Source organism: Colletotrichum graminicola (genome assembly GCF_000149035.1).
Source record: "Colletotrichum graminicola M1.001 genomic scaffold supercont1.15, whole genome shotgun sequence".
Lineage (NCBI taxonomy): Eukaryota > Fungi > Ascomycota > Sordariomycetes > Glomerellales > Glomerellaceae > Colletotrichum > Colletotrichum graminicola.
This window is the reverse complement of record NW_007361019.1, coordinates 209,861-231,219: the sequence shown is the minus strand read 5'-3', so window position 1 is coordinate 231,219 and position 21,359 is coordinate 209,861. Positions and strand designations below refer to the sequence as shown.

The 21,359-nt window shown below is 54.2% G+C and overlaps 4 protein-coding genes across 4 annotated transcripts; 1 reads left to right on the top strand and 3 right to left on the bottom strand.

Annotated features, from left to right (window-relative positions):
* Positions 1-1,090: 1,090 nt before the first annotated feature.
* Positions 1,091-3,832, top strand: GLRG_04634 (uncharacterized protein; the record flags this gene model as incomplete). The annotated part of the gene is made up of 1 exon (XM_008095319.1): positions 1,091-3,832. The coding sequence occupies one exon, from the start codon at positions 1,091-1,093 to the stop codon at positions 3,830-3,832; it is 2,742 nt and encodes a 913-aa protein (XP_008093510.1).
* A 1,415-nt stretch (positions 3,833-5,247) lies between these two features.
* Positions 5,248-6,327, bottom strand: GLRG_04633 (uncharacterized protein; the record flags this gene model as incomplete). Its single annotated transcript, XM_008095318.1, has 1 exon — positions 5,248-6,327. One exon carries the CDS (start codon positions 6,325-6,327, stop codon positions 5,248-5,250), a length of 1,080 nt encoding a protein of 359 aa, XP_008093509.1.
* A 3,455-nt stretch (positions 6,328-9,782) lies between these two features.
* GLRG_04632 (importin-beta domain-containing protein) lies at positions 9,783-13,635 on the bottom strand (the record flags this gene model as incomplete). Its single annotated transcript, XM_008095317.1, has 7 exons — positions 9,783-9,952; positions 10,007-10,133; positions 10,187-12,227; positions 12,285-12,469; positions 12,529-12,995; positions 13,084-13,162; positions 13,546-13,635. The coding sequence occupies 7 exons, from the start codon at positions 13,633-13,635 to the stop codon at positions 9,783-9,785; spliced, it is 3,159 nt and encodes a 1,052-aa protein (XP_008093508.1).
* A 5,523-nt stretch (positions 13,636-19,158) lies between these two features.
* Positions 19,159-20,371, bottom strand: GLRG_04631 (transcription factor RfeG; the record flags this gene model as incomplete). The annotated part of the gene is made up of 3 exons (XM_008095316.1): positions 19,159-19,349; positions 19,398-20,073; positions 20,138-20,371. The coding sequence occupies 3 exons, from the start codon at positions 20,369-20,371 to the stop codon at positions 19,159-19,161; spliced, it is 1,101 nt and encodes a 366-aa protein (XP_008093507.1).
* Positions 20,372-21,359: the final 988 nt, after the last annotated feature.

The window sequence follows — 21,359 nt, the reverse complement described above, 5'->3', positions numbered from 1 at the left end:
GCGAATGTGTCACCGCCCAGTGCCTTTTTTTTTTTTTTTTCTAGTCGTCCTTTCGCTTCTCTCATGCTCATGCTCATTCAAGCTCATCCCTCACTCATGCACCCACCCCCGCTCGTCACCTTTTTAGAATGTGTTCCAGTATCCGTACGGATACCTATCCATTATGTCCAGTGTTCCTCTGGGCGGCTGGTTCCACTCTTTTCCGCCACCAACCCGCCTCTTCCCCCCCCCCCTCCAACCCCGGCCAAGCTACAGGGGGGCTTGGTCTCTGGTCGAATCACATTTGGCTGCGTTGCTCCATGAACTAAACTCGCAACCGCCCGCCCGATCTGTCGACTCTTCGCTCCCCTCTCGCCCTCGCTCTCTTCTGCCTGCCTGCCTGCCTGCCTGCCTGCCTGTGACGGACCGACTAATATTAGCTCACTTTCAACATTTACTCACCCTTCACGTCACTCCTTTGGGTGTCACCGCCGCCGCCACCGCCTTCGTCGTCGTCGCCGCGGGTTCTGCATTCTACAACAGTTTTTTTAGTTTTAGTTTTATTTTTCCCACAACACAAACCCGACGCAAAAGAGGCGCTTTCTCTACGACTCTGGCCCAACCAGCAGCACCAATGTAAAAGTTTGGCCAAACGGAATCCCCCCCTATTCGTCAACGTTCGTTCCAAGCCAGGGGGTGGCCATTTTCCCTCAAAATTCCCCAACACAGGATTCCCCAGTTTTGTGACAACTCCCGAGAGTGAGTTCGCTTCCAACGATTACGGGTCGGTGAACAATCCCCCAGACCAGGTCCCGCCTGCCTCACTTCCCGCCTTTTTCTTCCAAAAAATCATCCCACCTGGGTCCTCCAAGTTCCAACACGACGGCCCGCTTTGCTATCCGCCGCTCCCCCAAAACTTTGCTACCCGGCAGAGCTTGCTTCGTTAGGCTTCATTGCTTGCTTGCTTGCTTGATCCATCTGGTTCCTGCCTCAGTGACCACGCCCCAACCTGATCCCTCTGACCGCCTCCATACATCCCCGCCGCCAGTACCCGCAATAGACAGCAACACCAAGTCGACCTAGCTTTTGGGCTACGCCCTCATGCTTCGCCATGTCTTCCAAAGACCGTGACGTCGACGTCGACGTTGATCGGCCCCCGCGCGACAAAACCGACAAGCCAGAGAAGAAGGCCTCGAGAAGCAAGTCGGAGCGCACCAGCAGGACCGACAAGGAGCACCGATCCCACCGCGTGAGCTCGCGTTCCTCCAGATCCAAGATGACCGACGGCAGCGGCCTCGGCAGCGACCTTCATTCCCACTCCCACTCCCACTCCCACTCCCATCGCCGTCACCGCACCCGCGAAGAACGAGACCGCGACCGAGACCGGGACAGGGACGACCGTTCCTCCTCCATGACTGACCTCGTCCCCGAAATGTCTCGCACCTCGCTCACCGGCCCCGCCTCGACTGACCGCATCTCGGTGCCCTACCCTACATTCAGCAAGGCTCACAGCAAAGAGGCCGTCCGCGGCAGCCGTGAGGATGTGTCCGGGTCCGGCGTAGGTGCCACGAGGAGGAACGACCCCTTCACGCCTGAGGCGACGGACCTGGGCGACAGCGAACTTAACCGATCCAAGAGCGTTGATCAATCCGAGAAGCAACGCAAAGTCTCGTCCAAGAAGGAGTCGAGACCCCCCAGTCCGCCCGAGACCGACTTGTCGGGCAAGAGACGGTCAGGCACGCCCGAGGAGCCGTCCAGAAAGGTTCGCGAGGAACGTTCCAGCTCCAGACTCAGCGGAGAGGCGTCCAAGAGAGATCGGGAGAGTCGACCGAGCTCGCGACTCAGCGGTCTCTCACGATCGGGCTCCAGGGCCGACGACAAGTCCCGCCTAAGCTACAAGTCCAAGACCAGCAGCCAGGCTACATATGTCAAGTCGCCAGCATTCCCTCCTGGTGTGCACGAGAGCCTAAACATCAAGCCGAGCGCCTCCCGAACGTCTTCGAAGCGGAGCTCATCGAGCAAGAAGAACCGCCGACCTGATCACCACGATGACGACTCGTCCCCCGAGAGCCTCCAAGACTCGTCGCCCAGAACCCCAACGCAAGCGCCGCCATTCCCGCCGCCTTTTGCAATGCACGACAAGCCCCCGGGAACTCCTCCTCAGGTTTACCCCGAGAACGACATCACACCGTCTGCGACACCAATGACCGACATGCCCCCGCCGCCGCCGCCGCCCACCTGCCCTCCCCCTCCCCCACCGCCTCCGCCCGTGGACGTTCAGGAAGCGCCGCGGGTCGACTACCTTTTGCAAAACGGCGGTCTTATCCAGCCTATCCCCAAGACATTCCTCTCAGTCTTGCCCCGGCAGAACGGCGCTCGACCATCTAACCCGCCCCTGGTTGGTGCGCAGACGTTGTTTGCGCCATTCTTTAACCTTTTGGACCAGTATAACTCGGTTCTTAATCGTAATGGCTCCGTAGCAGTCGCGACCGGCCATAGATCGGTGGCTCGCCGTCTGCTGGACCGCCTCGAGAACGTATTCTCCAGAGAACTCCCCGAGGATGGATGCATGTGTGTCGTTTGCGAGAGAGGACCCGACATTCAGCATCGCGGTTTAGGCTGGGGCGAAGTTCTCGAATGGGTCAGCGGCCGTATCGATCTTCCCCAGTGGCCGCCCTTCGACCTGGCAAGCTTGGGATCCAAGGCTGCCGAGGAATCAGCAGACCTGCCGCCCCGTCCCGACTCGCCAGTCAAGATTGACCCCGATATCGCTGAGGAATTCCGCGAGCATTACCTCAGACAGTCCAAGAAGGTCAGGGGCGCCGTGGACAAGTGGCTCAACACTTGCGGTGAAACGACCGCACCCCCGCCTCAAGATGTAGACGACGAGACCCTGACGTTTGCTATCCTGACGAACCTAGACCCTGAGGACCAGCCGTATTTTAATGCCATTCTGTCTGGCTCCAACCACCCCAAGCCCGCAACGAGAGCACCGACGCCCTTGCACCGAGCGCGTCCGGAGCTCCTCGTCAAGACGGGCTTGGCCCTGCAGCGCCTCTACCGACTGACCCAAGTGCCGCGAGATGCCGAGGTCGCCATGTACCTTGTCAAGAACCCCCACACGCACGATCTCCTCATCACGATGTCCGACATCAACGCGCAAGAATGGGAGATCTTGACCTCTGGCAGATTCGACGGCTTCCTCTGGTCCGGAGCCGACAACGACGATGTCGCAACCCCAACAGGCGAGTCGCGTGGCGCGACACCTGCGAGTAACTACGCCCCCTCTCGGCCCTCCACAATGAGCCCAGGCGTTCGGGGAACGCCCGCCTACCCGGGATCTCGCAACACGACGCCGTTCTCGGCCTACTCCCGTGGCGCCACCCCCGCCTCTTTCATCAGCAACGCATCGTCCGCCGCGGTGAATCGCCAAGCGGTCTCTCGAGATGAGGAGATGGAGATGGCCGTCCTAGCAGAGGTGGAGCGCGAGATCTATCAAGGCATGGAGGCATTGGAGGACGCGTTCGAGGCGCTCCACCTCAAGGCCGAAGTCGTCCGAACGGGCCTGCGCAACCGCGGCGCCGGCCTGATGCACAGCCTGCAGAGCCGCCGGCGCATCGACGTCCTTCCCAACCCGAGCTCCGGCAACTCGCAGTCGTCAGGGTACGAGCGCCCCAGCTGGGCGCAGGGCGACTACGACGCCAACAGCGATAGCGAGTGGGGAGGCGACGACTTTGAGCTCGCGCCCGACGACTCGGCGAGCAACATCAGCAGCTCGCGGCACCGACGGCCCAAGAGGCGGACCGAGAGAAGGACGCCGGCGCCGATCGAGGAAGACGATGAGGAAAACTGAACTCTCGAGGGAAAGGAAAGGCTTGATGGGAACTGAGGATTCACGAGCTCCCTGATGAACAAAGGGCGAACATTGAGATATTTTTTGTTTCTCGAGATACGAAGATACGAAAAATAGGTTTTGAGAAAGATGAAACGACATGACGGTGTGAAAACCAAGTGTTTTTTTCTGGGGTTTATTTTTCTTGCAGTTTTCGTCCTGCGTGTCATGGAATGCCAAGGCTGGAAAGTCTACGGTTCGAGGATTTGTTGTTATTGTTGCTGCCGATGTCGTTGATGCCGAGGTATCAGGCCGCGGACCGGACCTGTCCTTGGAGGAAGAAAAGAGAGAATGAGAGAAAGAGAGAGAGAGGGAGAGAGAGCAGGATGGACATATCCTTCCCTCTCTGCCCTCTCTGATGGGAGGGTCCAGTCGAAAGTGGTTTAAGGAAAGGGGCTTCTCTTTCATTCTCAACGTTCCCCCTAACCCCACCTTTGGGTTTGTCGGATGGATGCACGAGAGGACATCACGGAGCGCGAAATCATCATGTGCACCCGCCTAAGTCTTCCTTCCTTGGTACCCTGCGATGCAGTCGGTCAGTTTGTTGCATTGTCATGGAGTCTTGGGCATCACGCTCCCCCGTTGTGGGGGGTTGTGCTCCTTAGCTTTTTCTTCTGAACGAATTCAAGGTTCCGTCCAGAGCGATGATGGTTCGTCTTTTGATCGACTCGCTCCCAAAGGATTGTCAAGGTCCCAGTGATCCAAGCGCGTGAGACCCGTGATGAGGGTATGTCGTCGGTGTGCTATGGTGGCCTACGAGATTCGTCATAGGGTGAGGATGTTCGCCTTTGACATATCTCGGGAACGACATGCTAGCTTCTATGTCATCTTAGATATAGATCATGTTAGATATAGATTCGGAGATGGAAGCAGGCGTGCAAAAGGAAGCGGCCTAAAGTCATGCAATTGCCGTTGCTCTATAAATTGTGTAGGCGGCATCGAGGCCACTATTTGTTCCTAGTCTTCTCCCTGCCTCTAGCTCTAGCTAGCTACAGTAGTACCACGGTACCGTGGACCTAGTTACTTCCCTCCGACTAGGACGAGCGACCTGTTTCCGACAAATCCTGAAAATAAATCCAATGAGAACTCATAACGCGCCAGAGAAAGGGAATCCTGATGATCGGCTGCTTCTGGAAGCTGCCGTCTGGTTGGGTGCCATGAAAGGGGAAACGGGCAAGAAGGTTGTAGGTAGCAAAAGATACAACACCAACGAAAATCTCCCCCGCGATGGTGGCATTTGATTTTGATGGATTTGGTGTCGCGAAGAGGGGAATCTCGAGCGGCAGCTAGAACTGAACCGTCGAGTCTTGAAGAGCAAGGTGATTGATTATCCAGTGTCGCCTCCTGACCAACTGATGTGCTTGGGCACATCCACCTCAGTTCCCCTGCCCCTGGGCATCATTCTTGCCACCATGGCGGCCTTCTGCCGCTCCAATGACATGGCACAGATGCTCGAAACTTTGTTTTAGGACCTCAGTGTTTTTTGCTGCAGACTTGAAATCCTTCAGTCCCTTCTCGGCACTCTTCTTGGCCGATTTGCGTGCCCGCTTATCACCCTTGCTCGACTTTCGAAGCGCGTTGACTGCCCAGGAAAGAGTAGGAAGGGCCTCCTGAAGGCAGGATCTGAGGGCTTGGTTATCATGGCGGATTTGTGCCAGGACGGAGTCCTGCCTCTGCAGTTGCTCAGTATGCTTTTGAAGTTGATCTGAGTGGTATTCTAGCTTTTCGGACAATTGGCGAATCTGGGCTGCTTGTTGGAGCTTGATGGATTCACCAGCCGAGAAGACTGCCAGATTGTTGTTGACATTATCCATGGCTCGCTTCAGTTCCCTTCGGGAGGTGTGCTTCCTCCGCATGGAAGAGATCGAGCTCATGGCATCGATTTCATGTACACCCCTGGGTGACGGGCTCATGGGGTTGGGAGGTTTGGCGACCCGGGGCAACTTCATCCTGTCGACTATCATGTCGACAGTTTGCGATTTATTAATGGCAGCTGCATTGGTGTCGATCTCGATACCTTCTCGATGGAAATAGTTGCCCAGACCGTTATTTCTCGCCTTCTCGCCAGGAGCATCGTAGACATGAAAGCTGCCCGCTGGTCGGGGTATAATGGGCTTCGGGAGCTCTTCCTCAGTCTTAACGATTACTTCAGTAATCAGTAACGATGACTCTCGAAAGTTTTCATCAGTAGGTACTGGGATTTCTGGCGAATTTCTGGCCTTGGAAGGTTCCTTTTGGAATACAGCTGCCGCCGTTTTCTGCTTCTTAGATTGAGATGAAAATTCGTTCTCATCTTCGAGGCTGCGCTTCAAGTCTGCTGGTCCTGCGCCGAGCTTTCTCTCCTCCCGTGTTAGCTTTGGGTTGCAACATTTTTCTGCATCCCAACCGGCTTTGGCCAACATACCAACTATTTCATCGGGAAGGACCAGACCGTTCAGGATTCGGACTGCTTCCATCATGGATGTGGGAACTGGCCAGCCTCGATTCTTGGAATGTTCCCAATGGTCCACAAGCTGCCTGTATGGTAGCTGTTGGGAAATGTCGGCGGGCTTCTTGCCTTCCTCATCCCAAGACAAGCTACAAATATATTCGTCGACAGTCTTGCTTGAGTGCCGGAACGCAGGATCACTGTAGGCGATGTTTTTCTGTTTCTTTGCCCATCGTTTCCATCCAACCGCCGTTTTGGCGTTGGTTATCCGGACTGTCTTCGGCGCGACCTTTGCAGCAGCTTTTGACGAGGAAGACACGACGTTCTGGGAAACTGCTCGGGAAGCAGACTTCTGCGTAATTTCGATTCTATTTCGGGGTCTGACGGTCGCGGGTTCTGACTGAGAGCCAGCCGCCTTCGCTGAAATCTGTTCAAGATGCGCAGGTTGCGAAGCCAGCGAGGTCGGTTTCGTGACTGGTGTCAGAGGCGAGCCTACCGTACCAGAACACGGGACAGTGGGTTTGGGCACAGCTACCGCCACCTGTTTCGGTTGGGGAGTCATGCTTGTCTGCAGTTGTGTGCTTGTGGAAAATGAAGCTGAAGTCGAGGTTTTGGGTAAGTGAAGTGATTCGACATCAGGAGATGAGTGCAAAAGCAAAGAACGGGCAGGGTGGATACAGCCCCCCAATGTCGGTTGGAGCTTCCTCTCTTGTGAACCGAGGTACGGGTTACAACACTTGAAAGGGTCCCACCCCTTCTGGGTGAGTAAGTTAACGACATCGGAAGGGAGTACCAGGCCGTTGATAATCCTTAGAGCCTCAAATTCCGCTGCGGACGGAGCTTGGTGTACCTGGACTCGCGATGGGCCAGCAAACATCGAGAGATAGATATTCTGCCTCGTTTTCTCTGCAGGCGCTTGCGTTTTCTCGTCCCATACGACTTTCTCGAGTAGTCGGATGACTGCTTTGCTGGCACTGGTTAGATAGCGGCCCAGCTCTTCGTCAAAGCTGTGAATGTTCGACATGTCTGGCCCGGTTTCGAAGAATCCCGGGTGGATTTGCTGTTTAGCCCAGAGTTTCCACGCCTTCTTTGTCATCTTGGGAATTGATATTGTCATGAAATGCCGTTGTTTTGTCAGAGATTTACGTCGACCTGGTTTGGGAGAGATACCATATTTCACGTATGAAAATATGAGTGATGTAGAGGCTAAAAACAAGATATCAGAGGGGGAAACCCCGTGACCTGGATAATTTGCCCCAAAGTCAAGGAAGGTGCCCTCGGAATAGACTCGTTAGAGAGGCAACTGCCTAGTGACCGCCTGCTTCCGTCAGAACAATAGCGTTCGAGTAAAACAGTCTGAACCAAGCGGCTAGATACACAGGACGAAACATACTTCCTTACTTATATTGTCGGAGGAAACCAGTATTATATCGAGGTCTCTCTAGAACTGTTAAACTGATATGCTGTTAAAACTTTCAGATTTGGGCGGATTCTCGTTAAGACTTGGTTGGTGTTTGTGTTTTTATTACTGGCTGTCTTTATATTCGGAAGCTGTGTTCAGGACAAGTCTGCCTCTGTGTTAGATTTCAGGCACACAGGCTTCACAGGGTGAGTCAATTTCGTCTTGTCCCTTGTCGTATCACTTGTTGTGTGCCACTATTCCTAGTTTCCATTGAGTCTATGCCTGTCTGCTTTGGCCAATGTACCTTCAACTCGAACATAGCTTGACGACTACTCCCTTTTGCCCTTTCGACTTGAGTATGAAATTGGCAAAAAATGCTCTGGCCGAGCGTTCTGTTGCATTTCTCGTCGGGTATTGTTCGTTATTTATTGATTGATATACGTCTTGAATCTATTCCCTCCTCCAGTAGAGCCAAGTTCTGGTTGATTGGTAGTCTCAGAAAGCAGATCTTTGCCCTAGGATGTTGAAACACAGAACAAGATGTACCTTGAAAATATCACTTTGTATCAAGTATTACATCTACTGTATCTTGCAACCTACAGTTATTCTCCCAACAATGATTGTGCCCGTTTGACCATCCATTTCGGTCCAAGGCTAGTTTTTGACCGAATGCTCCCAAGCCCCAGAAGGAATACTACAAGTGCATCATACACCACTTGTGTCGTCGTGTGTCTTATCATGTTACAGTGCTGGATGTTTTCTTGAGTGGGGGAGCGAAGTCTGCACTTAACTCGAACAAGTTTCTACCGCAGCTGATCCAGCTTCTCCCGACCTTGAAGAAATAGAATACTTGCTCTAGGTTAATTCCGTAATCGACGAGTGCCATTGAGTATATCCAGATAAGGTAATCTCCCTTATACTCGTCATCGAGGACAGCCCCCTCCCCTGCTGATCAGGTGGTGAAGGGGCCGGATGGCATCACACATCTTGCCTTTCTGACCCTGCCGCCGAATACCAATGGTGAGTCCAATATCCATCATGTCGACACTGATTACATCGAGAATAACGTTACTGTTGGCCGGATAGGTGGCGTGTTATTCACGATTAAGGTTGCAGTGTCGATCTTTCTCATGTGATCGTTTTGACAGCGCCAGCTAATCAACCAGTCTGGTCTATTTTGCCTAGCAAACAAACTTCACCTATGACACCCCCTTGTCAGCTAGCCTCAGACCCAGCAAGCAAAGCCGTACGCAAGCTCCCGAGCCTTCCTTCTCCCCGACTTATCTTCATCAATCTTGATAATTAGGAGGGCCTTAAAGAAACAACGACTGAAAGCTGATGCATACGGGAGCCATCAGGGAACAGTGACTTATGAATAGCAGATACTCAGGGTACATTCGACCCTCCATCGTAAAACGAAGTCTTCCAGACAAGTTGAACTGGTTTTGAATTCTTGAAACGGTATGGGGGGATTTAACTACCTACGACTTGGGGCATCATGAGCTTTACTTCCACATACAAGCGGGGACCCCGTACGATGCTATGCCATGCCAGCAGCGAACCAACGAACATGGCGACGACGACAAGCAAAACATGCTCCATGGCGCTACACTGAAAAACCAAGCAACGACTCCCGTCTTCCTCTCCTTACCGCCTCTCCAACTGCCAACAGCGCCACGCGACCACGACGGAGTGAAATTCGTGCCCGGGGAACCACCAACCGGTCTCTTACCCTAGCTCCTCTCATATCCAGTTGGCCTCAGGCTGTCGTTTGCACGCTCTAATGCTCTTAAAGATCTTTTTCCCTTTTGGACCTCTTATAATCTTTAGGGATGGGGGTAATCAATCGTAATTCTTTGCCTCGTCAGTCTTTCTCCTGCAGCCGCTCATCCATAACAGCTTTTGGCAGCTTCGAGCCTTGTCCACCAGCGTGCATTGCGGCGGTGACTCCTTCGGATCATCTCGCGTCTCCCTCTTATACTTGAGAGCTGGGATGGCCAGAAAACACTTCGTCTCGGCACAGTCCTCACAACTCCTCGAGGGGCCCGGCTCGGTCATCGATGACATTGCCCGTAGGCCCTTTAGCTGGCACCGCCGTTGACCGGTGCAGCACCTTGTTGGGCAAGAGCCAGCTGGGCGGCCTGGGCGTTCTCGGTCGCCTTCTGCATGACACCCTGGAGGGCGGCCTGGTCCTCAGCTGTAAGATGGGAGGCCAGGGACTGGTAGAACTGGGGCTGCTCTTCTTCCATCTCTGTTCGGGCATTAGCCATGGTTCCATGTCAAGTCGGAATTGAGAAGCACTTACTCATCAGAGTCGCACTGAACAGCTGGTAAGGGTCCACCTTGTCCAGAGGGGACTCGAGCAGGACACTGTCCTCGCCAAGGTCGTCCTCAGACTCGATATCCTCGACGCCGCGGCTGAACTTCTGGGCCTGTCGTACGTTAGTCACGTCAACGGGCAAAAGCTGGCGGGATTGCAACTTACCTCCTCGTTCAAGAACTCCAGGTAAGCGGTGCTCTCGTCGCGGCTCTCGTTGGTCTCCTCCTCGGCCTCATCCTCGACATTCCAGTTGGCCTCGTCCTCGGCCCACTCGTCCTCTTCGCCGTAGTCGTAAGTGCCGGCCTCGAGGTGGTAGTCGTCACGAAGAGCCTCCTCACGGTTCTTCATAGCAGCGGGCAGAGTCTTGAAAAGCTCAGTGACGCCCTGCAGCAGGCGAGGCCAACCGACGGCGATGCTCTGAGGGACCTGGTCAGCCTTGAGGCTAAGCAGAGCTGCAATGGCGACGATGCAAAGCTTCTTGTCGTGAACCCTGGTGAAGTTGGACATGCTGCCAAACCACAAGCTGAAGAACCTGTTCGTCCAGCCCTTGGTCTCAAGGATATGGAGGGTGAGTACGGGGTTGTAGTGGATCGAGTTGATGACGAGCTCCATGAGGTGGATCTTGTAAGCCTTGAGCTTGACGTCCTGAGCAGTAAGGACGGTCATGGCGAACTCGATGAACCGCAACACGTAGTTGTCAATGTGGCCACGTAGGTTCAGCATCATGGCCTCGGCCAGCTTACAGGCGCAAATACGGTCAACGCCACCGACCTTGTTGTCGTTGAACATGTCCGAGATCATGGAGAAGAGAGCCTCGATGTACTCGGGCTTCTGCACCAGCTGGACGGCGCCATACTGGACAAAGTTGTCCAGCGCCGGAAGCATATCCTCCAGGTAGAGCTCGGCACCGGCCTTGAAAGTAGCGTGAATGAGCTCGAAGGCCTGCCACATGGTGGGCGAGATGCCCTTGGCAGCGAACGTGCAGCTGTCAATGATCTCAAACACTTCATTGTAAAGATCATACAATTTGTTCTCGAGGGTGACTTGAATGACGGGCATGAGAACTGCCTCAATGTGCAGAAGAACGTCAGGCGTGCTCTCGAGGGTGAGGATGAGAGTGCCGATGGTCTGAAGGACACCGAGAGCAGTGATGCTCTTCTCGTCAAGGTAGTCTCCAAACTCATCATCACCGTTGTCCTTGTTCTTGTCCAGCACTTCACGGACTATGCGAAGGTAGGTGTCTCTCAACTGCTCGCTAAGAGCAACCGCAAACGGCGTCAACTCGGTAGCGAAAACCTCGACGAAGTCCTCCATGACGTTGGCGAGGGCGTCGATATCGGCCTCGTTGGCGAGCTTGAGGAGCTGCTGCATAATGGTAGGGATGCTCTGTTGCATACTGGTACGGATGATGTCGTGCCTGATGAGGGGCTGCAGGGCGAGAGCTGCAGTCACACGCACAGGCAGGGCCGGGTCTGCCATGCAGTCAAGGATGTGGCGGTAGATGGTGAGAAGGTTGTTCTGGTCCTGGAAGTTGAGCTGCTCGAACTTCTCGATGGTGTCGCAAGCACGCGCACGTAGGTAACCCTGGTGGCTCGTGAAATCGGGGAAAACGTAGCGGACGAGGAAGTACTCGACCTGGTCGGCGATGGGGCTCTTCTTGCCCAGAATAACGGGGGCCAGAGTGCCAATCATCCTCAAGGCGCCTTCCTTGGCAATATGGTTCTTCTTGTCATCCGGCGCCTGCTCGTACTCGTTGACGACTGCGTTGACGAACTTGAGAATCTCGAAGGTCTGCTTTCTCCTGTTTTTGGTCAGGCCGACGAGGAAGTTGGTGGCGGCGACATCGGGGGCCGAAGCCTCCTCGTAAAAGTTGAGTTTCCTGTGGAGGTATTCATCCGGCTCGTCCTCGAACTTCTCGATGTCCTCCTCGGACAGGCAGAGAACGGGGAAGACGAAATGCGTCACCAGGTTCTGCAGGTGAGGCTTGAGGTGGTTCCACATTTCCTTGGGGCGCACCGACTCATCGAGGAAAACGAGGGTGTAAGACAAGCAGGGTCTGCTGAGCCAGGCCGTCTTCGCAACCCACTTCTCGATCTCGGCTAGGTAGTGCTTGAGGATCTCGGGAGCAATCGTTGCGGAGAACTCCTTGGCAAAGCGGACCGCATCCTCGTCCTTGGTGTTGGTGATAGATTGGGGGTTGCCGTGCCTAGTCCAGTGTAAGCCAATACTTGCGAGTGCCGGGGAAGTGTTTAAGCCATCCTACCTGATGAAAAGTCTGTTCAGGTTGAAGTACGCCCACTTCTTGGCCTTCCACCAATGGTGCTTCTCACGCTCGTATGAGTCGTCGGCCATGGCGCTGGCCGGCGTTGTCTTGGACACAGTCTGGAGGAAAACGGTACACCAGCCAAAGTTGGTCTGTTGTGCGCGGAGGAAGGCAGAAAGCTCGAGCTAGAAACACTGTCAGCCAACAGTACCAGAACAGGCGCAGCAAATGTTTCTCTACGCACCCAGGTCGCGTGCTTGTAGGCCTTGAGGGCCAGGTGAAGCATCTCACCGGCCTCATCGCTCTCCTGAGCAACGAGTTCGTTACAGATAGCCAACAGTCTGGGGAAGCTGGCCTCGATGATCTTGTCAAAGTGAACCCTGTTATCGCCGTCCGAAGACTTGAATCGGTAGGCGCGGCAGATGGCGAGAAGGCACTGCAGACCGGCCAGGACGGAGGCAGCATCGTTCGTGTTCAAAAGCTGCATCGTATAGTCCATAAAGTTGGGCCACTTCTCGGGAAAATCGAAGTGTAGGATACGCTGGAGGACGGGGATCAACTGCTGCCGGACCAGACCCTGGGAGGCGGCCATGATGGGCAGCAGGCGGTCGCGGAAGCGTGCCTTTTCATCTTCGGCGATTTGTGTCTCGTTCGGACTGTGCTCCGACTTTTCCCATCCTCGATTTACGCGGTTCTTGATATAGATAACGGCTAGAATGAGGGTAGTCGTTTAGCACGTCTTCTTGGCCGACAGGTGTACGACGGCAAGGACAGGAGGTCTCGGAGAACGTATACGTACTTGATAGTCGCACACTGTTGTCTTGCTCGTTCTGGAGGACGTCGAGGAGAACGTCCATAAACCCCGGGTGCTCTTCGATCTAGATGTCGTAAGAGGATGTGTCAGCTGGCAAACCCAACAACAACAATAACAACAGCGACAACAAAAACAACAACAAGAGGCGCGATGTTTGCCGTCGGTCCCGCCTCCCCGCCTCCCCGCCTCCCCACCCCTCAAGAAACCGGCACCAGTTGTCTGGAGCGGGCTCCGGACCGGAGGGAAATGAGAAGCAGGTGGCAGATGAGTGGGCATGTCGTCCGTGTTGTATGTGTGCGTGCGGCGTCATGTAGTGCGGATCGTCTGGGTGCGGTAAGGGGGGCCATTTCGTGGGGGAGGGGAGGGGGGAGGGGAGGATCAGGACGAGAAGGGGGATGTGGGAAGCGAGAAAAGACGGCCGGAAAAGAAAAGGATTGCTTCTCTTACCTGCTTCAACTGAATCTCAGCCCTCCGTCTCGTGTCGGCGTCGGGGTCCAAGCTGGCCGCGAGCAGGCCTCGAATCGCCGAAGTGTCCATCTTGGGTGAATTGACGGGGTGATGTCGAGGCGAAGGCGGGATAGGAGTTGAGAAGAAGGAAAGCGGTGCGGGTGGTGAAGACAAAATTTTGGGCGGGTCGTCTGTGTTGCCTCGAAATGGCGGGGCATGCCACGGCGGTGCGAATGGCCAGGAGAGTGCGTGTGCGCTGAGTGCGCTGCTGTGACTGCCACTGCGAATTAATGGATGTTAAGCCGCCAGGTCAAGGAGCCTAAGGGGGGTCGACAGGGACAATGTACAATACATTTGGCGGGAAGGGGAGGGTGGGATGAGGTACCTGGTGCGTCACCCAAGCTCTGCAGTTTAACCAGGTACTCTTGTTGTGATAGTATTCTATCCGTAACGACCTACCTACCTTAGCTAGTAGGGTATAAGGCAGAATACCTGTTCAGGCCCGATGCGTAGCGGATTGTCGCTAGTGCGAAGCGTCAGCTTTGGCAGGCTAACGTAAGGCGGCGGCAGCAGCAGCAGCAGAAGGGGTAGCGGGCTAGACTTCTTCTGGCTCAGGGTATGGGAGACGGAAGGTCGCTACCTACAACCTAAAATACCTAGGATTGAGGTAGCAGAAAGGACAGGCAGCCCAAAGGCGTATAAAAGCTGTGGATGCTGCGTGTTGGTTGGTCTGCCGGGACAAAGTTGTGAAGGAGGAAATATGCGTGTGCGCGTCTGATTTTGCGTGGGATGAGACGGTGCGGCTTGAAAGGCACACAGGTGGTGTTGATGTGTCGATAATGCTGGGGTTGATTGGCTCGCAGCACGTTTCTCCAGATCTCGGCGATCAACAATGAACAATGATCTTGTGCGGATAGATAGGTATATGGTGTACTATGCGTATCCTCGACTTTTTGGGTGTACACTAGGTATGTTTCTTGGAAGAAGGGAAGAAAGCATGGACTTCATGCCTCCTGTTTACCTTTGGGCATCTCTCAAAAAAGAAAAAGAAAAGCAAAATGTCTAGCCAACCCTTGAAGTTTGATTATTTGCATATTTGTTTATTTATTTATCTTTATGTATTTTTATTTTTATTTTCCCCATAACCCGAGCGGCTGTTGAATGGCCAGTGGTCCCGACGAATTCAGACTGCAAAGTGCACGAGGCGGGCAATTCCATCACTATGGGACTGTCGACTGCATCACCAGGGGACAGACAGACTCTAGTTCAGTGTAGGCCAGAGAGCAAAGATATGCGATGGCAGGAAGAGCGCCGTCGCGTCGAGCCACAACTTTGAGGGTGGACAACCATCGAATGACGACGACATGTGCTACACTACCTATCTAGGTTGATTTGACTACCATTTTCCCCAACCGCGGACAACCAACCAGTCAAGACCAACAGGTCCAGTCAGTCATTATGCATCGCTCATCATGCACCGACAATGGCAGCCCAGCTTGGGTGTGTTATCGGCAGAATAAAAGCAGCAAACCGCAAAAGTGCGCTCAGCGGCCCACCGCCTCCACCCGGCCCCCGAAAGCGGTATGGCATCAGGGCAGTCTCAGTTGTCGGGAGGTGATGCTTACTGGTCGGGCTCGCCGCGATGTGATATGGTATGGACCCACAGTCGGAAGAACCTTGCACGCTCCTTCTCCCCCGCCTTCACCGCCTTCACGACTCGCACTTCACTCACCCCTCTCTTTCTCTCCTTCCAACGTCTGTGCTTGCTTGCGATGGAGATGGAGGGGTAACGACAACCAAGAACGACAGCACTGAAGGCAAGGCTGCTTAGGGCGGCACTTCCCTAAACCTCTAGCCTACCTAGGCGTCTCTCTCTCTCTCTCTCTCTCTCTCTCTCTCTCTCTCTCTCTCTCTCTCTCTCTCTCTCTCTCTCTCTCTCTCTCTCTCTCTCTCTCTCTCTCTCTCTCTCTCTCTCTCTCTCTCTCTCCCTCTCTCTCTCCCCCCACAACTCCGTAGACTTCTCACCAAACTCACCAGGATAGACCGTCAAATAAACCCCCCAAGAAATATGTAGAGAAAATAGATCGAGAGAGTGAGAGAACCAGAAAAAGGAAAAGAAGGAAGGAAAAGAAAACAACAAAACCTGATCTTGGCTTATAGCCCTGCCGCTGAGCCGGGCTGCAACCGCCGTTCCTTGTTCTCGTGCTCGTCCTTCCTGTCCCTCTCCGACCCCTGCCCATTCATTTAACCATCACCCGTTCCATCTTTTGCACTGCTGCGACAACATACCTGCCAATGGCTGCCTTTTGCTGGCTGCACCCCTGACATGATACATTCTCCAACAACTAGAATGCGCATTCTTGTAACGACGATCACTGGTACCTTCCACTGTATCCGTACGGCTACTCAAATCGTAATCAAGTTGTCCCGAGTCGCTGTCGTTGGTCCAACCCGGTTCACCCTTTGATATTCCGAATCATTGAGACGATTGTATATACCTGTCTTCCGGGGTCTCATTACCATCAAAAAGCTCGGTATACCAGCAATTCCCGAAATTCTGTGTAGCTCCTGGATCAGTATTTTCGCCTCTCGCGCCCCCTTTCGGGCTCTCGCTGTTGCTGCTGAGAGGCAGAGCCACATCATCCCGAGACAGGCGTAGACTCCGGGTGCGCTACCAGCTCTGCATTCGGCTGGATCCGAGCAGAATCGCCTTATCTCTCTCCCTCTCTCGCGCGCGCGCGCGCGAACGGTTTGCAAGCCGCCCAAGACAAGGACCACCGCAGCACCCAAATCCTCTCCATCTTCAGGTCCTCCACTCTCTGCCATTCTACGGAGCACGTGTATCGATCCCAAAGACCACCATCTTATATGGTAAGACTGCCGACAGCATTTGAATGGCGCCCCTCACTCGACGGGCACCTCCTTGATATCCTTCCCTCGAAAAATTGCCACTCCCGTGCTAGATGACACAGAGAGTTCCGCGGATCTCCACATCGGAAAGTGGTATGGGGAAAGATAGAATTGGCATCGGAAAGGTAGGTAAAATGGGAAAATGGAAAACAGGAAAAGGTTAGAAGAAAAGACAAAAGTAGAAGGACAATAGGAGTCCGAAACGGAGGGAGGGGGGCGAGTAGGTCCCGATCGAGATTTTGTTGGCATGGAATCGGCCAACTCTGGAAGGGGAGGGGGCGGGTTCATCTGCTTTTGCAAGTCAATGGCCGGCGCAGCAGTAGTAACACATCATGTGTATGCGCAGGTCCTCGTTGGCCTGCCTGTCTGCATCTGCCGTAAACTCAACCCCGTCGCGATGAACTCTACTTGGCCCCTCGAACTCAAAACATCGTCAAGAGTCAGGGGTGGTTGGGGTCCCCGACCAAAACTCAACCTTGTCTCGAGAAAGCTTTTTTGTTTTGTTGTCAACTCTGCCCAATGTCTTGCAAGCTATCCCTTCCCCCATGTGAAATATCTGGTCCCAAGAGAGTGGGTGCCTGACAGTTGGTTGCTTCCGCACACGCGACGGCTTGACATCACGCCACGACCGCCAACTGGGGTGATGCCAGGAGGCCGTGGCCGCGATGCGACCGTCGTAGCATTATGAATCGTACACAGCCTTTCCGGTGACGGACGAAAATCATAGCTGAGGACCGAAATTGGCGCCTCAACAAGGTCCAAAAATGCACAGAAACAGGACAAGATGGTCGGGCAAACATTGTCATCATTCAATAGCCGGCAGCCGCTGCTTCCCATATGCCAATAAAACGCCAGAATACATCAACAGATAACCAAGAGATAAACAATTCAGCCACCTTCTCGTTTCCAACTCCAAAACCTTCGTCGACAGGAAATCACACAATAATAAAAGGGGATCGCTCTCTTCCCCATTCACGCCATGATATGCAATACAAGATGAAGTCAACTAGACTCTTCCATGTCTGTCTCCCAACTAGAGCAGAACCCTTGCTCCTGTGCCCTTCTTGTCCAATGGAGTACCTGTCCTACAACCTTTGAGTTAGTACTCCCGCATTCGGTCTCCTGGCGTTGAGAATAAGGTAATCCAGTATGGGGGGTGATAAGAACACAGAAAAGAAACAGAAAATCAAAAAAGAAATCAACGCAACTAGGAATAGTGGTGACTAACGAGCTGTTCCGAGAGACTGCCAGGAAGGCTCCACGTAATCCGGCAATGATGCTCCACAAGGCTGGGCAGCCAGGTTCCATGATGGATGATCCAGAGGTTTGTATTGAAAATCTGAATCCCAATGCCAGGTCAGGCAACCTCAATCATGCCCCGATTCTGGGTCACGGAGAGTATTGGAACCACGAACCGCCAGACTTGTGTCCCATGGCAGGCTATAACACTGGTCGAAAAAAGCATAGAGTGACCCAGGAATAGGGTGTCGTGGCCAAGTAGTTATAGGCAGGAGTCTCACATTCCGGACGGAGTGGCTTGACGAGCTCGTGGTGACGGGCCGGATGGTTTGGAGCTTACCCAAGCGAGGAGATGTGAATCTCCGCCAAGAAAAAGGAAAAAAGAAATCTTGTTTCGACTCGATGAGTCCAGCTTGAGTTCCAGTGGGAGTTTGGAAGGGGCGCAAGGTCAGCTAGCCTCCTGTCCTTGGCATCTGCCCACCGGGTGGTACAGCCACGGTTTGGTCCGATGAGTGGAATCGTCCGGAATCCTTCTAGGCAATATGTGAAGTCCATAATGGTCATGTCCAAGGGCTTGAACAGATCCATATTCCAGTAGTCCATGGGAATAATTCCAGTAGGGTGACGATGTCCAGTGAGAGTAGATCCGGCTTAGTGTGGCGTTAGGAATGAGTGCTCCCGATGAGAGTGGGAATAGCCCCCCACACCTCCTTGAAAAGAGAGTTGAAGTCGTGGAAACCTCCTTTTGAGGATTCGTGAAATATGTACAGTCCGAGAACTCACCTTGCTGTCCAGACGTCGACGTCGCCGTTCTACTAGGAAACACCATGATCACCCGGAACTCCAAAATCCAAGAAAATGAAACCCAGATCAAGAGAATATGGCATCATATTCCACCATCAGGACGGATCCAGACAGCAAGGTGGTCCGATAAAGTTGCCAGCCGCAAGTGTCAACTGAGAGCTTTTTTTCCGTTCCAGGTCCCGGGCCTTACACACGTGCAAACAAGCCACCATGCTTGCTAAAGGAAAGTTAATCGAGTAGCAAAGTCGTGGGCCAAATCCATATATGCAGTCGTTAAACGTCCAGGGTATGCGGTAAGAAATCCATCCTTGGTGAGAATCCAGGTAATAGTCCGGGTGAAATCCAGGGAAAGATGGTAGTAGAGAACTTGAGGGAACGAGTCCAGAGTAGATGGAGAGCCAAGGGAGCTCCTAGCCAGCGCAAAGCCAAAACGCCAGGAAGCGGAGTGTGAGATGCAGACTTGCAACTCACGAGGTGGTTTTCCACACCTCAAAAAGTCCAGTGAGGGTTCTATCCGGGAGAAACAAATGATAAAAGAGTCCGGCGCCGGTGATGAGTCTCCAAATCCCAGGGTCATTAGGATGAAATTCATAACAGACTCGCGAGACTGGCATCTCGCGCAGTCGTAATGGCTACAATAGTCCATAGGTGGGCAACGTATTAGCGGCGAGGAGGGCGGTGGCGGTCGGATTGGTGATGACCCCTGTCTGACTCCCTCTCACGGCGGGAGTGCGATGATCCACTGCTTGACACCTGAGCTTTGGCATTCGTAGGGGTGGCGGAAGTGCGAGGGGCTGGGGGTTGGTCATACTGTGATCCTTGGCCAGAGATAGACCCGCCTGCTGGGGACGCTACACAATCAGATCAAGTTGTTAGAGGGTAGTGAGAATGTTACGCACCGCGTCCGTACAATGGGTCCGAGGCTACGGGCGCCGAGCCGTAGGGAGCCGAAGTCGAGGGCGGGTAGAAACCGGAGTAACCAGCCGGAACCTGCGATCCGGAAGAGTAAGTCTGTCCCTGCTGCTGGGGGGCCATTGTGGTAGGAGTCCGAGAAGGCTGTCCGGCGCCGTACGGATCGGCAGTGTAGCTGCTTCGGGCCAGATTCGCGGCGGTAGCCATGTAGGGGGGTTCCCCATATCCCTGAGCCATCTGTCCTGCGTATCTGGGGTCCCTGGGGTCCTGTTGGCCGTACGAGCCTCCGGGATAGGACGGATACCCACCACCTGAAGAAGAAAAAGAGGAGGGTTGCTGAGCGTAACCCGCAGGAGATCCTTGGTAGCCCGGGGCGGAGTTTCCCGAGTATCCTGGGGCTTGGGATCCTGGGTATCTGGGGGAGCTGTCATAGGAGTCACGTCCCACGTCCGGGTAGCCAGTGGAATCCGTAGGGCCATAGTGTTGGCGTGCGGAATGGGTCTCCGACTGGCGGTACCCTGCTGTAGGGGAGTTAGATCGTATCGACAAAGGAGTCGCCGCGTCTCGTGAGACAAAGGTACCTCCTGAAGTGTTCCGGGCGGCCTGCTGCCGCCTCTCTGCTTCCCATCGCGCAGAATCGGCCTTCAAGTCGTCGATCATGGCCTGTGGGAGTGTTGCGTCAGCATCATTGCGTAAAGAACGTGCGGCGGCGGGCGGAAGCGCTCACTGTTGTCAAGTTCCTGTAGGCCGTGATGTAGTAACCCTGAACTACTTGACCGGTCTGGGGGTTTTCGTAGTGACCCGGGCGTACAAGAGCATCGTTTCCGAGGTAGCGACAGATATCGGCGGTGATGACCTCGCGATCAATACCATCTCTGGGAACGAAGTACTCGTTGGAGCGGCCGCTGGAGGGGGCTGCAGGGGCCGAGCTGGCCGGGGGACCGCGTGATTGTCTCGACATGTTGAGGTCTGGTGTGGTGGACGAAGACGAGGTAGAGGACGATCGGTCGAGAATGACGAGGAGAAGAGAGAAGGGAGGAGTGAGAAGAAAGGGAAGAGGGCACCTGCGAGAAATGGGATTGTCGACAATATGGAGGGAGAAAAAGAGAAGAACGAGAGCGAAGAAAGCGGGCAGGGAGTGGGTGGTGGGAGAAGAAAAGGAACAGGCCAGAGTCTGGCTCTTCTCTTGGGGGTGGGGCTTTGGCTGAGAAAAACCGGGACCCCCAGCGTCAGTGAGCGGTGCGGCAGGCCTAAGATCCTGTCCGGCCCTGCGGTAAATCATCGACGTGGACCAGTGGCCAGTGATCAACAGCCAGCGAACAAGTCTGTGAGTGGTCACTGACACCCCCCCTCCTTCGCACTTTTTTCGAATACTGACTGTGCTGGTCGGTTGAGGCGTGTGTACTCGGTACTCTGTACTGTCCGCACACACACACACACACACACACACACACACACACTCACACGCACTACATAATTATCCTGTTACCAGTGTGCCAGTGAGGAAGAGCAGGAGGAGGGAAGCCCTCGCTCCCGTCTCACTCGCACTGCTTCGTCCAGTCAAGACGCCGCGCGACCGACCAGGGAAGAGTCGGCGAGGCTTGTTGGCACCACGTTGTTGGCTGACAGTCAGTCCCATGCGGATTTTTCTCTCGCTCTGCAAGTAAACCCTGGCAACCTGGCCAATATGCCACTCGACCTACCCCTTAGCGTATTTAAGAGGGGCTAGGAGGGGGTGGTACTGCGTCTCTGAGAGCCCGTCTAAGTCCCGCCTGACCAACCGATGAGAGCTTGCCTGTCTACGCCGGGCCCTTTGCCCCCTTAGTGGTGAGGATTGTGTTGAGAAGGAGAAAAAGAGGACCGGCAGGGCTTACAAAAGCCACCTGGCGAGAGATAGATGGCGTTACGAGAACTAGGTGGGCAAAAAAAAAAAAAAGAGGCGGAGGGCG